Raw genomic sequence first — 14,392 nt, forward strand, 5'->3', positions numbered from 1 at the left:
TTCAAGGGGCCATCTAAGAAACCCCCAGACTCATCTCTCTTATTTCCAACTTGCAGCAGTGGTTTGACAGTCCACGTACTATCATTTGCAGAAAAACGCCAACTTGCAGCTACAACTATTGGCCAACGATCAATACGTTTTATAGATGTGTGCCCAATTGCACAGACTAATCCAAGTTGATGTTTGTTAGTCAACGATCTGACGTGGAGATTAAACATGCAAGCTAAATTTACTTTATGTAGGTGGTTTATCTGACGTGCAATATTATAAAGCTAGTGACTCAACAATACGTTAATTTGATAATTTGCTGGCGTAAGAAGTAGGATTTTAGAATTTGCTGTATAATATCCACTTTCCGAACTGGTTGCTTTTAAGAGTTTATAGAGACTTACTTAATGCCACCTTGTCCGAGGATTACGTCGCCGGAGCTAATTAATGTCCGTCGCGCGTCGGAGTGGAATCTTTAATCGGATTCGAAGTTGTTGCCCACTTGCCAACTTGGTGGTGTATGGTGTTCTTCTATTTGCCAATCTTAGAGATGGATATAAGCAGAGCTAGCAAATTCTCTTTGTTCTACTCTTGAGTTGTGAGGAAGGAGGAGAGGCGGCTTCCACAATGTCGTTTTTATCGGTCGCCGGTGGATGGATCGGGTCGAGCATCGTTAGTAACGTGGTCAGTTCCATCATATCCTATGTTAAGAAGGACCAGTCTGAGTGGCAGCTTGGCTTTGACGTGGATCTGAAAAGACTGGAGGAGGAACTTCCCATGATCCAAGCTTTGCTGGAGGCGATCGATAGATGCCAAATCAAGGGTGATAACTTAGCACTGGAGAAATGGTTGTGGCAGTTTAGAGATGCGGTTGATGAGGCAGAGGACTTCATGGATGAGATGGACTACTACCGACTGGAAGAAGAAATCCATGGCGACGAACAAAGCACGGTGAGTCTTGCTACCTCTCAGTTCAAACGAGCAAAAGTTATGTTTAAGCGTGGCGTGCATCAGGATCCCACTTTAGAAAGGTTAAAAAACATAGTTAAGAGATTAGATGATGCTGCAGCTGAGGTAGGGGTTTTCGTCGAATTGGTGAAAACCTTAAAGCAGCGGCCTGTTGTAACGAGTAGCCGTCAGACAAGTTCACTTTTAACTGTTGAAACTCGAATGTATGGGCGAGATAACGAGAAAAATGAGGTTATAAACAAATTGCTAAATTTCAATCCTACATCAAAGAAAAATTTCTCTATTCTACCTATAGTTGGGGTTGGAGGGATTGGAAAGACTACTCTTGCCCAATGTGTATACAATGATAAGAAAATCGATAACCACTTTGACAAGAAGATGTGGGTCTGTGTCTCTAATACCTTTGATGTGCTCTCACTTACAAAGAAGATTTATGAAGAGGTGTTTGGTTCTAATCACCCCACTGATAATTTTAATCGTCTTCAACGAGAGCTTTTAAAATTTTTGGAATCAAAAAAAATTCTTCTTATGCTGGATGACGTATGGAATGATGATGACAGAGAAAGTTGGGATAAATTGCTAGCACCTTTCAGTTTAGTAGAGCGAGGAAGCATGATCTTATTAACAACTCGAATGGAAAAGGTTGCAAAGATGATGACGGGTGCCATGAAATCTATATTCTTAAAGGGTTTGTGTGAAGAAGATTATTGGGAGTTCTTCAAGGATTGTGCATTTCGTGATGAGGATGCCAAGCAGCACAATAAACTGCAAGACATTGGTAGGAAAATTGCAGGAAAGCTAAAAAGGTCCCCTTTAGCTGCAAAGACTGTGGGAGGGATATTGAGCACCAATCTAGACGATAAACATTGGGAAAATATCCTGCATAGTGAAATATGGGAACTAAAACAAGGGGAGAATGACATCATGCCAGCTCTGAGATTAAGTTATCAATATTTGCCCTCACATTTAAAGCCTTGCTTTAGATTTTGTAGTATATTTCCCCAAGATCATTACTTTGAAAAGGAGAAACTTGTCTACATGTGGATGGCTCTAGGTCTGCTTCAGGAACCTATAAATGGAAATAGACGACCAGAGGATGTAGGATATGAGTACTTAAATGATCTTGTTAGGAGATCCCTTTTTGATTGTACACTCTCGGGCCTATTTTATGTCATGCATGATCTACTTCATGAACTTGCAGTATTTGTTTCCCGTGGTGAATGTTTTAGAATTGAAGAAAACTCTGAGCCAATGCCTATACCTACAAGTGTTCGTCACTTGTCCATCAATACTTTTGCTCTACTACCCATACCCGAGATCACCAAACTCAAACATTTGCGCACCCTTCTCCTCCTAAAACGACCTAATCCTGGCAATCGTGATGTTCCTGAGATGATCAAAGGCATGATAAGCCTACGGATATTGGCATCGTCTACTGTTGAAATTAGTGATGCCTGTATTAGCAACCTAAAACTCCTCCGCTACTTAAGTAATGAATATCGTATTTATCGAGTTCCTGAATCAGTGAATAAGCTTTACCACCTCCAATTCTTGTACTGTAACAAATATATTGATCCTTCTAATGAATTAGGCCTAGCAGATTCCATCCACAACCTTATCAACCTTAGACGCCTAGGTAAACCCAATTCTGGTGCTGGTATAGGGAGACTGTCCTCACTTCAGATTTTGGAGGAGTTCAACGTTGAGGAGAATGGAAATAATCTTTTTGAGTTAAAAAACTTGAGAGAGCTTCGTGAACTAAGCATTAATGATCTCCAAAAAGCAAAAGAGGGTGGTCAAATGGTCTCTGAAGCCAAGTTGAATGACAAGGAGCATCTCCAAATATTGACGCTACGCTGGTCAGATAGACACCGCAGCAGTGGAAGTCCTACGGTTGATGAACAGGTACTTGACGCCCTTCAACCGCATCCCAATCTCAAGAACCTGACAATAAAAAATTATACGGGCTGCAGGAGTCCACATTGGATGACAACAGAAAATCTCGCTCTATGGAAGTTAAAATTTATTAGCCTTTCCAAATGCAAAGGATGGGTAGACCTGCCATCTCTTGGGCAGCTACCCTACCTTGAGTCTCTACTACTATTCGAGATGGATTCGGTAAAGCAAGTCGGCAGTCCACCCGATAGGGGAACTAAAGTTGGCGTTTTCCCATCATTACAAGTGCTACATATTCGTGACATGCCGGCACTGGAAGAGTTTTGTGGAGGAGGAGCCGGGACAACCCCATGGCTTTCATGCTTGCAAAGCCTACGTATTTCGGAATGTCCAAAGATGCGAGTATTTCCCAATCTACCTTGTGGCTTAAAATATGTGGAAATAAGTGATGTCAGTTGGGCTGCTCTACCAGAACTGTGGCAGGGAGAGAAGAACAGCAGCCTAAGCATATCATCATCAATATCTCTTGAGAATTTGTTCATCTCTAAGTGCGGAGAGCTGACACATTTACCCATCGGAGGATTCGCGAAATTCACCTCTCTCAAGCAACTCGAGATAAAGGATTGTCCCAAGCTGCTGAGGGGCTCAACATCAGGAAGGTTCCTCCCTCCGTCGCTGCAATGGCTCTCTATTCAGGGCTGCGATGTCCTGGATCCGTTCCCCAGTGCTCCGGAAGACCTCAACTTTCTCTGTGCGATGGTATTACGGGGCTGCGCAAGCATCACATCCCTTCCGCCGGCAGAAGTTCTCGGGAAATGGAAAGCTCTAAGAAAGTTGTCGATTGAGGTTTGCTCAGAGCTAGAATCATTGGGGGGTTTACATTCCTTCTCATCCCTCAAGTCTCTGGTGGTCTACAAATGCCCCAAGTTAGTTGCCGCTGCTTCATCATCACCATCAACATTGGTGTTCGAAGTTAGAAGACCGACAAAATCCGCTGTCGAAGTTGCTCAGGGGCCAGTTGAAGCACCTACTTCCTCCTCCTCTTCCTTAATTTTGGACAAGCTTGACATCGACGATCTCTTGCTGCTATGCACTGTGCCTTTGAGAAGCATATCCACCCGAGAAGTGTATATAAGCCATTGCGGTGAAGCCCAATCCTCAGTACTAGAAGAATGGGTGTTGAAGAACCGAAGCTCTCTACAAAAGCTGCATATGATAAATGTATCCTCTCGACAGTTCCCGCTTGTAGACCTGAAAAGCCTCTCTTCTCTCGAACTTCTAGATATAACATGGTGCAAGAACCTCAGGTCTCTGCCAGAACTTCCATCATCCCTGAAAAGAATGTGGATAGGAAACTGTCCTCCAGAGTTGAAGGAGAGGTGCCTAAAAGATTCTGGTTCAGATTGGCCTAAGATTCAGCACATTCCTGATATAATAATAGGCAAGTACAGCAAGGAGGAATTGGCAACTACTACTCTAGCAGAATACCGAAGCCGAGAACGGGTAAAGAGTTCTTCTTCATTCCCTTGACATTTTATTCCTCTCGAATATTATAATTATTTTTCTGCATCCAAGTGTGCTTCTCTAATTCTCCCATGTTTTGGAAAGAAGAAATTGAGTGAACATTAGTTGCTACTTAGGATTCAATCTTTTTTGAATGTTTTATTCAATAACTCTGATTTCATGATAAAGAACACAATTAGTGACCATCAATCTGATGTTGAATAGGAGCTGGAAATTCAAAAAAGGAAAAAAAATAGGAGCTAGAGGATGCTTCTTCTACGGATCGGAGCTAGATGAAGGTTCTTCTACTGAGGAACGGTAGATTCTTCTCTTTAATGGGTGTTAATTGCTCTGAAGTCAAGTCTTTGCTAGTAAAGGGCATTCCATGAATCATGCTCAAAGGCGCATTTACCTATCGGAGGATTCGGGAACTGACCTCCAGAGTTGGAGGAGAGGTGTCTAAAAGATTCAGCTCCATACTGGCCCAAGATTCAGCACTTTCACAAGTACAGTAAGAAGGAATTAGTGACTATTACTCCAGCAGATTACGGAAGCCGAGCACGGGGGTATGATTCCTTCTTCAGTTCCTTAAACATTTTATTTCTTTCGATATTACGTTGGTTTTTCTGCTCGTCCTTTTATGTTCATTTCTTCCTTGTCTTTTCTTCATCTATAGATCTATGTCAAATGGTTTGCTTCTCTGATTCTCTTAAGTTCTGAAAAGAAGAAATTGAGTGAATATTAGTTGCTACTTAGAATTCAATCCTTTTTTAAAGTTTATCCAATAGCTCTGATTTCATGATAAAGAACATAATTAATGACCATCAACTTCTGATGTTGAATAGGAGCTATACGAAGATTTTTCTGACATATTGGAGCTAGAGGATGATTCTTCTAAAGAAGAAGTTTAGATCCTTTCTTCTAAGTACGAGCCCCTGCCGGAAATTTTCTACGCGAGCTTGCTAACCGGAGATCATTCTGAATTCAAGTACACGCCAGTGGGTGTTAATTGCTGTGAAGTCAAGTCCTTGCTATTAGCGTGTGTTCATGCTCAAACTTTCTTGCATCCTTAGTATACTTGCTGTCGGGTTCACTATGTTGACATGAGCCTATATTCTAAGTAACATGGTTTGCTCATATAGTCATATGTGGCTAAGTGAAGACAACTGATAAGAAGAATGAACAAATCGAAGAGTAGTAGAAAGAAGAAGAAGACTCCACAAACACAATAATAGTTTCCATCTTTGAGTGTTCTTCTGTGTTAGGATTCAAGCAAAATAGACTTTCTTATCCTCATATACAAGGGAGTTCTCTTGATTTAAGAAAGTTTGGTTTGGATGTCTTATGTCTTCTTAATCTTATAATTTGGAAACTATGGCCATTGTTTTGTTTTGATCTTTTTGGTAGTTGGTTTCTGGTGCTCTTGCTTAAAGCTTGTTCTGGGTGGATTGATTTGTACCTATTTCACTATTTTTTTTTACCCGGTCTCATTGTTGTGGATAATGCTTGTGATAGCGCTCAGAAAGACAACTCCTTTCCAAACACTTATGTGATCTTCTGATAGATCATAGATGTGAGAGGAGTGATTATTGCTTCAGAAGTGCTATCAAGGAAAAGCATAAGAGGGAATGTTGCTGTATTATTATTGATTCGTTTCAAATTTGGTTCTTCTTTCACATGGTTCTTGCCTTCATTTCTCTGTTAGTGTTTCTATACATCCAATCCATTTGAAGGCGGTGGTTTTGCACATAAATTTTCAAGCTAGTTGATTAACCATAAAGACTAAAAAAAAGTGTGATAAATTGATGGAGTCATCATATGGCTTCCTCTGTTTTAAAATACAGCATCTATAGTGTTAAAATAAGAAACTAATGTAAACAAATTCTCTTTTCTTTCCTCTGTTTTTTCCATTAAAACCTGAGAGAATATATTTTGACATCCACTTAATTAAGGTGATTGTTAAGATATTGCATGTGAGCCTGTTCTAGCCGGTGAAAAAAAAATATTTCAAGAGATTTATATATTAAAATTAGTGCTTGTGATTGTGTTATTCTTTATATATGGAGATACTGGTTTTCTGAATATAAGGCCAAATGACCCCTATGATTTCAAAATCTAAGTTCGACTTCATTATATTTGTTATCAATCATGTCTTTAGAAACCAAAAAAAGAAAAAAAGAAAAAAAAAAAGAAATAACGAGAAACATGTTACGCAATATATGTTTCAGTAACATTATTTCTTACCAACTTTATAGCCATGCTTTCACTTAAAATCGTTCAGAGTAGCAAAGACGATCACATCTCAACTTGGGTATGATCGAATGCAATGTGTTGCCTCCTTCATGTAATGATCTATCTTTCCTTCTTAGGAGTTAGCAAAGGCACAGATTTCAGCACAGGAGAGAGCTCGCAACCCTCCTCGGCAAGTGCTAGCCCACCATTAGCGGCATTAGAGAAATAATTTTGGTAGCATGACAGAGAAAATTTTACTCAACTAGAAACAATTTCAGTAGAATGGGAGAAAGAAAAATCTCGGTAGCATCACTTTTTTCGACAACTGGAAACTAAAAATTTACTCAATATGCAAAAGACAATATATGCACATATTATATGCATTTGGGATCTAACATTTGCAGCACAAATGTTAGAACTCTGATATCAACTCAAAAGAAGTATTTAGTATTTACACTATGTTTTTCAAGTCCAACAAATTCCCTAATGACACTATTTGAACCAAGTGTGTGGTTCTGAGAAAAATAAACATCTATGACTTTGATATCTACATACTGTATTAATATTGCCTTGAGCAGCAACACCATTTTGCAAGGTGGTCTGAGAGTTTCTATCTGATATCTATTTATAGAAACATCTTGGATAGAATTATCTTTCGATTGTGAAAAAAAAATCCTCCAGCAGATGTTGATCAAAAGAGGGTTCATCTAAATAAGCCATAAATGAATCAACTCCATTTCCTTTATCCTGATCGTTCTCTGCTCTGAGTAAAATGTCACCTTCACTGAGCAACCCACTATCAGGAGTATATGAGGCTGAGTTCAATAAGGTGTTACTTGTCCCATTTTCACTGTATGGAAGGCATCCATAATTGAAATCATCATGGACAAATGTAGTTAATCCTGATAACAAAATGCTGTTGTCCTGCTGAATATCCGGTCGGTCATAGTTTTGCGTGATCATAGTATTTCCTCCGAATTGGTTGTTGTCCAGCAGACAACTTTGGTCAGGTTGAGGATAATTATATGCCGTATAAGTAGTTACTCCACTTCCAGGAATATATGGATGTAGTCGAAAACTTTGCTCTGTATTAGCAATCTCATGCGTAATATGCTGCTCGTCGAGGTTTTGTGTACCCATATTCCCTATGATCGGAGTAGGATAGCGTGCAACTTCCCTTCTATCCTTCAAGGTTTCATAAAGAGTATGCTGCTGACCAATGGTATGCATGCTCATCGTATTCCCTGAAACGGTATGCATGCTCATCGTATTCCCTGAAACGGTATGCATGCTCATCGTATTCCCTGAGATTGGTGTAAATTTGTCCATTCTGTGTCCTCTGTTAGTCAATTGTTGGTAAAGCATTTGTAGATCATGATAACTGAGATGCCTCAAATCTCCTACCATCTTCTCAAGATTGTTCTTTTGAATACTATGCAGTTCATCGAAGTTGTTCACGCTCATAAGATTACCTTGAGATTGATGATCATAATTCTGTGGGGTAACGCCACTTACATCTTTCTCTCCTGTGGCTTGTTTTTGAGAACAATTCTTTCTTTTTCTCTCCTTGGGTACTTTCGGTAGCTTCTTCTTCATGCTCATGCTGCCACAATCAAGAATCAGAGGCTGAGAACTCGATGGCCCAGACCAGTCAGCGGACGGCTGATCTTGAATGATAGCTGTGTTGACATTTAATTTATCGTCAGCCTGATTATCCTTCTTAGGAGCCTTAGCCTTAGTACCCTTCTTAGGAGCCTTCATATCCTTCTTAGGTTTTGGTGCTTGCATCTTTCGAATTGTGCATAGCACCCATTTATTCAACTACACAATCGGAAAAACTAACATATTAATAAGCTAAAGAACAAGGACGAACTTGTTGCTATTAAAAATGATAGCTAGTAGTAGTTCTCAGACCTGTTTGGGAGGTTTAGGGGCCTTTCGTTTAGTAGATTTGCAAAGAAAAGGGGGCTTCTTGTGGCCGTCATAGACTAAGTACTCATGCATAACCCAATCAGTCTTTTTGTTAGAAATCATACTGTAGAAAACTAAACTTCTTCTCCTGCCAATTGTTGCTTTGTTGAATTGGATCATTTTCTCTACTCCGGATGCTTTCCAGTACCCATAAGGTGTCATGCGCTCAGGGCGATATCCAAAGCCATACTTCCTATCCCTTGCAGTGAAGAAGTACCATTTCTTTTCACCATAGCCTTTGAATTTTTCTGCCAATGAAGCAACCTAAATTTATCAAGAATAACCAATCCAAGGAGAGACCAATCTATGGAGCACTTCTTTTCTTTTTCTAATAAGTAACAAACTTTAACAATTCAAAAACAGCCTAATTAGTAGCTTTGCTGTATGCCTATATGCAGGACATTGATATTTTCCAAAGCATACTAATATGTTATCAGAGTGTCATGTGTAGGTAGGTAAAAGGGGGGTAAATCCAATGTTTTATTTCAAAGAACTGATCTGTACATTTCAATCCTTGATTCATCGTTTACACCTTAAGGTAAATCAAGATGTGCGTAATGGGTAGATCAGAATGACAGGCTCTACTTCTATGGAATTCTGTCTTTCCTTTTTTTCTTCAAGATGTTTACGATTGTTCGTTCAGATCTCCAAAAAGAATGACAAAATAAATTTCAACTTCATTCTTATATTGCAACAGAACTCTTGATTGAGGTGAGTATTACCTCTAATAATAAGATGGATTTCACCACTTCTTAGATATACTTAACAACCTTAATTCATAAGAATTTCCCCTTCTTGTAACTCAGGGCTAACTAGAGAAAAACTGAGTTGAATCTTGCTTCACCTTCAATCTTATATATTTATCATCTCTGTAACTCAAAATTCAACTCCAATGACATATTCTTATTGTCTCGTGTTGTCGGTGAGTTATGGAGATCAATCTAAACCATAAAATAACATATAAAGGCTAAAAATAAAAGTGAACAAGAATACCAACAACATTAACAATATTTTTTTTTTGAAAGAATAATATCAAGACCCTAGTTTATAATTATCAAACACATAACTAATAATAAGAAGAACAATAAATTTGCATGCTTGCATAAGGAGATCAAACTTGTATACTGACCACACAACGTCTGCGGGTCGTAATCCAGGAAAGTAACGTCGTTGATAACGTTATACGGAAGCGGTTGGCCGGCGATCTTTCTCATGAGGTAATGCCTGACGAGCTCATTGTCTCGTGGATTGAACCGAAAGCCAGGCGGAAACCTTGGGAGGCCGACGTCGGTCTTCGCTGCATCTAAGCCATCGCCGTCACCATTAAGTGTAGGGTTTTGGCCCTCCATCTATGCTGCTACTGCGTATACATTAAAAGAACGAAGATGAAGATGAAAGAAGAGGAAGAAGAAGAGAGAGATAGTAGTTTGAAACTTGAAACAAAGAATTTGAATGCCTCTATACGGCTTTCTCATCTATATTTATCCGATCAACAGCTTGAAGAAAAAGACACGACATTCATCCACAAAATCTTTTTTACTACAAAACAAAACATTCGTACATGGAAATTGTAACAATTTATGGTGTGCAAATACAACAAGACAAGTGGTAAATATGAGCAGAGAAAAGGGAAAGGGAAAAGGAAATAATTAAAGTAAAATAAGAACGAAAATGTCTCCTGAATTCTTTGCTATAAACTAGAATATTGTTAGCGATATCTGACAAGGAATTACAAATCAGATGGAAGGAGAGAAACACACGGCCTAAGAAGTAGTAGCAAAATCTGAAATTAGGTTGAAAGAAAATACTTTTTTAGGGTTTAGTTTACCACCAAAGAAGTGGTACTGTTTTTGTTTGAACCCCTCTTCCACTTCCGAGCATCCAAAGATTACGAAGAAGAAAGTCAAAACCTAAATCTAGTTAGATTTAGTCTAATTGACCGATCTATTTTAGTATCTATAAATATTAAAAGAATAATAAAATTAAAATATATATATATATAATAAGAATAAATATATAAATATAATTAAATTTTTAATCGGATAATGAGTCCAGCAGCACGTTGAGGAGTCCGGATAAAGGTGGGGATTAGAACTTATCTTATCCTATTCAAGTATTTTGCGTTAATCTTATACAAAGAATTCGTGCATAGTTTCAAAAGGATCAAATAAGATCTGGGTTAATCAAATCAAATCAAATCTCTGGAGCTCCGAGTTTAGTTGGTGATTTGACTAGACTTTGCCTCTCCGGAGCTCTGCCATTCCTTTGCCCTTTACCTTTTCCTTTGGAACTTGCGATGTTCATCGAATCCACTTTTAGCAGTGGTGGGGCCACGGCCAATGACTTTCTTCCAACAGACGACTGACATGAGCCCAAAAGAAGCCACCTCTTCGCCCAGATTTGGGAACCCAAATCCCAAGTCAATTTTCTATTATTTCCATTAGTCGGTGGATAGATGCATATTAGGCGGTCTCACTCTCCTTGCAATCTTCAACTAACATCATTTCCTCTACTAAAGTTTGGGATCAAAATAAACAAGCTTAGAAAGTTTGCTTCATGGCCTCTGCTTGTCCAAGAGGGCGAGAGCTCGCTAGTAATAGTTTCCGGAAGCTAATTGCAATAAGCTACCGTTCCCATCTTCTCGCTTTCAGGTAATTCTAGTGTAGTATGTACTATACGTTCTTCTTCTTAGTCTCATGCTATTTTTCAGTGCAACTCCTTTTGACCTCTATTAAGTTTGTCTTGCCTAATCTGACATGCAATATAACTGTGTACTATGAACGGCTTTGTCTATCAAATACTGCTAGTGATTCACTTTTAGAAGTATAAATATGAATTGCTATTAGTTTGTGTGCCTATTGTTATAGAACGATGTAGATATTGTTGATCACTTTTTGTCCAGTAATGATCTAAAACATGAGTTTTGTAACTCACCGGTAGGGGGGCGCATTATCATCCGCTCCAAAAGAATTTTGACGACCAGAAGGATGCTGCGGCTGCGCCGCCGGCCGGTGTGAGCAAAGCTAAGCCTGACCGTGCACACGTAGCACAGAACAGCAAGAACGTGGAGGAGTATCAAGAGGAGGCGGTTGCGACCGTCCTGCCGGATGAAATGATCGAAGGTGAGTCGGAGAGCTTCTGGGTCCCCGACCCCGAGACCGGAGTCTTTGTTCCGGCTGAGGAGGGTGACATTGACGTGCATGGCAGCCTCCCCATCCCACCGCACACTACAGGGGACGGCGGCTCGTCGTCGGTGCTGGAGCAGACTGTGTGGGTCAGGGAGCTTGAAGTGGAGGAGTTTGAGAGACCTCCTCCCCCCTGTAGAAATTGAAACGGAAGGTTGATAGGATCAACTATATAATTATCTTCCTCGTAGATCTTGTTGCTCTTATCAAGCATGTAGTAATACTAGCGTGGTGAGTATGCAAGATGTGTATCAGGTATGCAGTAGACTCGTTATGTCAAGACTTCCTTTTGGATACTATCAAGCATGAAGTGAAATCAAACTTAGGATTTTCTTTGTTCTTTTTTTTTTTTGGACTCTTGTTCTTCCATTGCACCGCACTTCAAGCCCTAAGACCAATATGATGACTGGATTATGACCATCAATGATCGGACTTAAGGATAAGAGTGACCTCTTTTGAGTAAGATTAATATATGTACAGAACTTGAATATATATACTTCTGGTGTTTGGTCGTCTAGTCTGCCTGCTATGAACTGAAACAATTCCTTCAGTATAGAAGATCTTGAATATCCGCACCAGCAGACCTTTCATTTGCTGAAGAACAATGCATCAGTAATCACAGGCCCATCCCTTAGTCATCCATCATATGGCAATTGTCAGCAAGTTGGAAGATTCTCAATCTTATTTTCTTACTCGAAACTCATGAACAATTCCATCTATTTCAATGAGGCTGCACCCTGGTGTCTTCTTTACTCTATTCTTCCTCATCGCCTTTCTGACTCGGGTTGAATCATTGCGACGATTGGCAGAGGTGTATATGTTTGACATGAGTACATAACTCCCGTCCTCATCAGGACCAAAGTCTAAGAGGTGTTCCATTGCCTTTTCTCCTAGTGGAACTTCACCATGGATCTTGCAAGCCCCAAGAAGTGATCCCCATATGAAGGCATCAGGCTCAATAGGCATTGCCCTGATAAATTCTTGTGCCTTCTCTAGAAGTCCTGCTCTGCCAAACATGTCTACCACACAACCGTAGTGCTCGATCGTTGGTTTTATACCATACAACGTTGACATCTCCCCAAAATGACGAAGGCCAATGTCGACGAGACCGGCATGGCTACAAGCTGATAGTACTCCAGTAAATGTGACTTCATTTGGCTTTATACCCATCCTCAACATCTCAGAGAAGATATCCAAAGCCTTATCCCCTTGGCCATGCATGGCAGACCCTACTATCAAAGAGGTGTAAGTGTACACATCTCTGCAGCTCATCATACCAAACACTTCCATGGCCTGATCAATTATCCCACATTTCGCATACATGTCAATCAATGCATTCCCTAGAGAGCCATCTGCCTTGAAACCACTTCTGATCGTATATACATGAATCCACCGACCTGCATCAAGGGCTCCAAGATTAGCGCACGAATTAAGCACACCGATGAGAGTGGCAATGTCCGGTTTAATCCCCGTATTTTGCATCTTCCTGAACATCGACAGAGCCTTTCCGAATTCACCAACATGCACGAACCCAGAAATCATGGAGTTCCAAGAAACAACATTCCTTTCAGGCATCTTCTTGAAGTACTTGTAGGCCGAGGTGACATCTCCGCACTTCGCATACATGTCCACCAACGCATTCCAAGCAAACACATCTAAGTCCACCTTCTTGGCATTGATATACCCATGCAATTTCTTGCCCAGTTCCAAGTCTCCAATTTTGGCGCAAGCTGAGAGCACCGCAACAGCGGTCACCTTATCAACATCCAAATTCTCATCCATCAGCCTTAAAAACACGCTCACTGCTTCTTTCAACAATCCCATCTTCGAATACCCAGAAATCAATGTCGTCCAAGAGACCAGATCTCTGTCAGGAAAACAATCAAACAAGTTCTGCGCAGAACCCACTTCTCCACACACCGCATACAATCTCATAAAGTTGTTCCTGACATAAACATCGAACTGAAACCCCATCTTTATAACATGGGCATGAACCGCTTCTCCTTCGGCTAACGCTCGGGAGTCAGCCAAAACCTTGATAAGCAAAGGAAAAGTATAATTATCAGGAAAAATTCCTCTTTGGAGCATTTCTTCAAGCAGCGATAAGGAATTGGCAACTGGGTCTTCTTCCCTACCCGCGATGCCGCGTAGAATGGAATTATACACGGACACGGTTGGGTTCTCGATGCGAGCGAGGAGAGAGCGAGCGTGGGATATGTCTCCATAAGGGGAGAGAGCGCAAAAGGTTAGGATTTTGGAAATGATGAGATGGGTTTGAAGACATTTGGATTTGAGGACGATGGCTTGGAATTGCTTGAGCTCTTTCATGGACTGACATGACTCGAGCTTACGGAGAAGGTGGAGTTGTTGGTTGAGGCCAATGTGAGGAGAAGAGAGCAACACTAACGGAGATGATGCCATGGCTCTTAATAATCCTTTTCTTGTTTTATTTATATATACATAAGTAGCTGGGCTAAGAATAGAACTTGGGTCAGGAAGTCCAAAAATCTGGCCTTGATCGTACTACTACTCACTAGGAGATACTATTGATTGGAAACTTAAATGATCAAATTCACCCCACTGTTCGGCTATCAGTGCAGCTTCTTATTGTAGGATTGAACAAGAAAGAGCATCAGCAAGTGCGAAGC

At 40.3% G+C, this 14,392-nt stretch overlaps 4 protein-coding genes across 8 annotated transcripts; 2 read left to right on the plus strand and 2 right to left on the minus strand.

Moving 5' to 3' along the window:
- Positions 1-60: 60 nt before the first annotated feature.
- Positions 61-5,707, plus strand: LOC140770644 (putative disease resistance protein RGA1). The gene is made up of 3 exons (XM_073111897.1): positions 61-4,356; positions 4,582-4,922; positions 5,202-5,707. Exons 1-2 carry the CDS (start codon positions 616-618, stop codon positions 4,618-4,620), a joined length of 3,780 nt encoding a protein of 1,259 aa, XP_072967998.1. The 5' UTR covers positions 61-615; the 3' UTR covers positions 4,621-4,922; positions 5,202-5,707.
- A 1,233-nt stretch (positions 5,708-6,940) lies between these two features.
- Positions 6,941-11,632, minus strand: LOC140771366 (uncharacterized). Of its 4 annotated transcripts, none has more exons than XM_073112876.1 (4): positions 11,494-11,632; positions 9,689-9,919; positions 8,503-8,807; positions 6,941-8,409 (listed from the first exon to the last, which is right to left on the minus strand). In XM_073112876.1, exons 2-4 carry the CDS (start codon positions 9,906-9,908, stop codon positions 7,237-7,239), a joined length of 1,698 nt encoding a protein of 565 aa, XP_072968977.1. In that variant the 5' UTR covers positions 9,909-9,919; positions 11,494-11,632; the 3' UTR covers positions 6,941-7,236. The 4 variants fall into 4 exon arrangements, with proteins under 4 accessions (XP_072968977.1, XP_072968978.1, XP_072968980.1 ...); XM_073112877.1 differs by lacking the exon at positions 11,494-11,632 and adding an exon at positions 10,368-10,433; XM_073112879.1 differs by lacking the exon at positions 11,494-11,632 and adding an exon at positions 10,388-10,400.
- On the plus strand, positions 10,742-11,892 carry LOC140771368 (uncharacterized). The gene is made up of 2 exons (XM_073112880.1): positions 10,742-11,210; positions 11,500-11,892. The coding sequence occupies exons 1-2, from the start codon at positions 11,116-11,118 to the stop codon at positions 11,888-11,890; spliced, it is 486 nt and encodes a 161-aa protein (XP_072968981.1). The 5' UTR covers positions 10,742-11,115; the 3' UTR covers positions 11,891-11,892.
- Positions 11,893-12,424: 532 nt separating this feature from the next.
- LOC140771365 (pentatricopeptide repeat-containing protein At1g08070, chloroplastic-like) lies at positions 12,425-14,352 on the minus strand. Of its 2 annotated transcripts, XM_073112875.1 has the most exons (2): positions 13,880-14,116; positions 12,425-13,778 (listed from the first exon to the last, which is right to left on the minus strand). In XM_073112875.1, exons 1-2 carry the CDS (start codon positions 13,967-13,969, stop codon positions 12,426-12,428), a joined length of 1,443 nt encoding a protein of 480 aa, XP_072968976.1. In that variant the 5' UTR covers positions 13,970-14,116; the 3' UTR covers position 12,425. The 2 variants fall into 2 exon arrangements, with proteins under 2 accessions (XP_072968976.1, XP_072968975.1); XM_073112874.1 differs by having other exon boundaries at positions 12,425-14,352.
- Positions 14,353-14,392: the final 40 nt, after the last annotated feature.

Source organism: Typha angustifolia, chromosome 11 (genome assembly GCF_048772165.1).
Source record: "Typha angustifolia cultivar Huaian chromosome 11, ASM4877216v1, whole genome shotgun sequence".
Taxonomy (NCBI): domain Eukaryota; kingdom Viridiplantae; phylum Streptophyta; class Magnoliopsida; order Poales; family Typhaceae; genus Typha; species Typha angustifolia.

Bases quoted from the DNA above. Each gene is read 5' to 3' on its own strand.
- LOC140771368 (XM_073112880.1), top strand. From the start codon at position 11,116: ATGGCCTCTGCTTGTCCAAGAGGGCGAGAGCTCGCTAGTAATAGTTTC. The intron at 11,211-11,499 runs GTAATTCTAGTG...ACTCACCGGTAG, and splicing joins TCCCATCTTCTCGCTTTCAG to GGGGGCGCATTATCATCCGC.
- LOC140771365 (XM_073112874.1), bottom strand. From the start codon at position 14,165: ATGGCATCATCTCCGTTAGTGTTGCTCTCTTCTCCTCACATTGGCCTC.
- LOC140771366 (XM_073112876.1), bottom strand. From the start codon at position 9,908: ATGGAGGGCCAAAACCCTACACTTAATGGTGACGGCGATGGCTTAGAT. The intron at 8,808-9,688 runs GTCAGTATACAA...CTTCATTGGCAG, and splicing joins CGACCCGCAGACGTTGTGTG to AAAAATTCAAAGGCTATGGT. The intron at 8,410-8,502 runs GTCTGAGAACTA...CCGATTGTGTAG, and splicing joins CCCCTAAACCTCCCAAACAG to TTGAATAAATGGGTGCTATG.
- LOC140770644 (XM_073111897.1), top strand. From the start codon at position 616: ATGTCGTTTTTATCGGTCGCCGGTGGATGGATCGGGTCGAGCATCGTT. The intron at 4,357-4,581 runs GTAAAGAGTTCT...GATGTTGAATAG, and splicing joins AATACCGAAGCCGAGAACGG to GAGCTGGAAATTCAAAAAAG.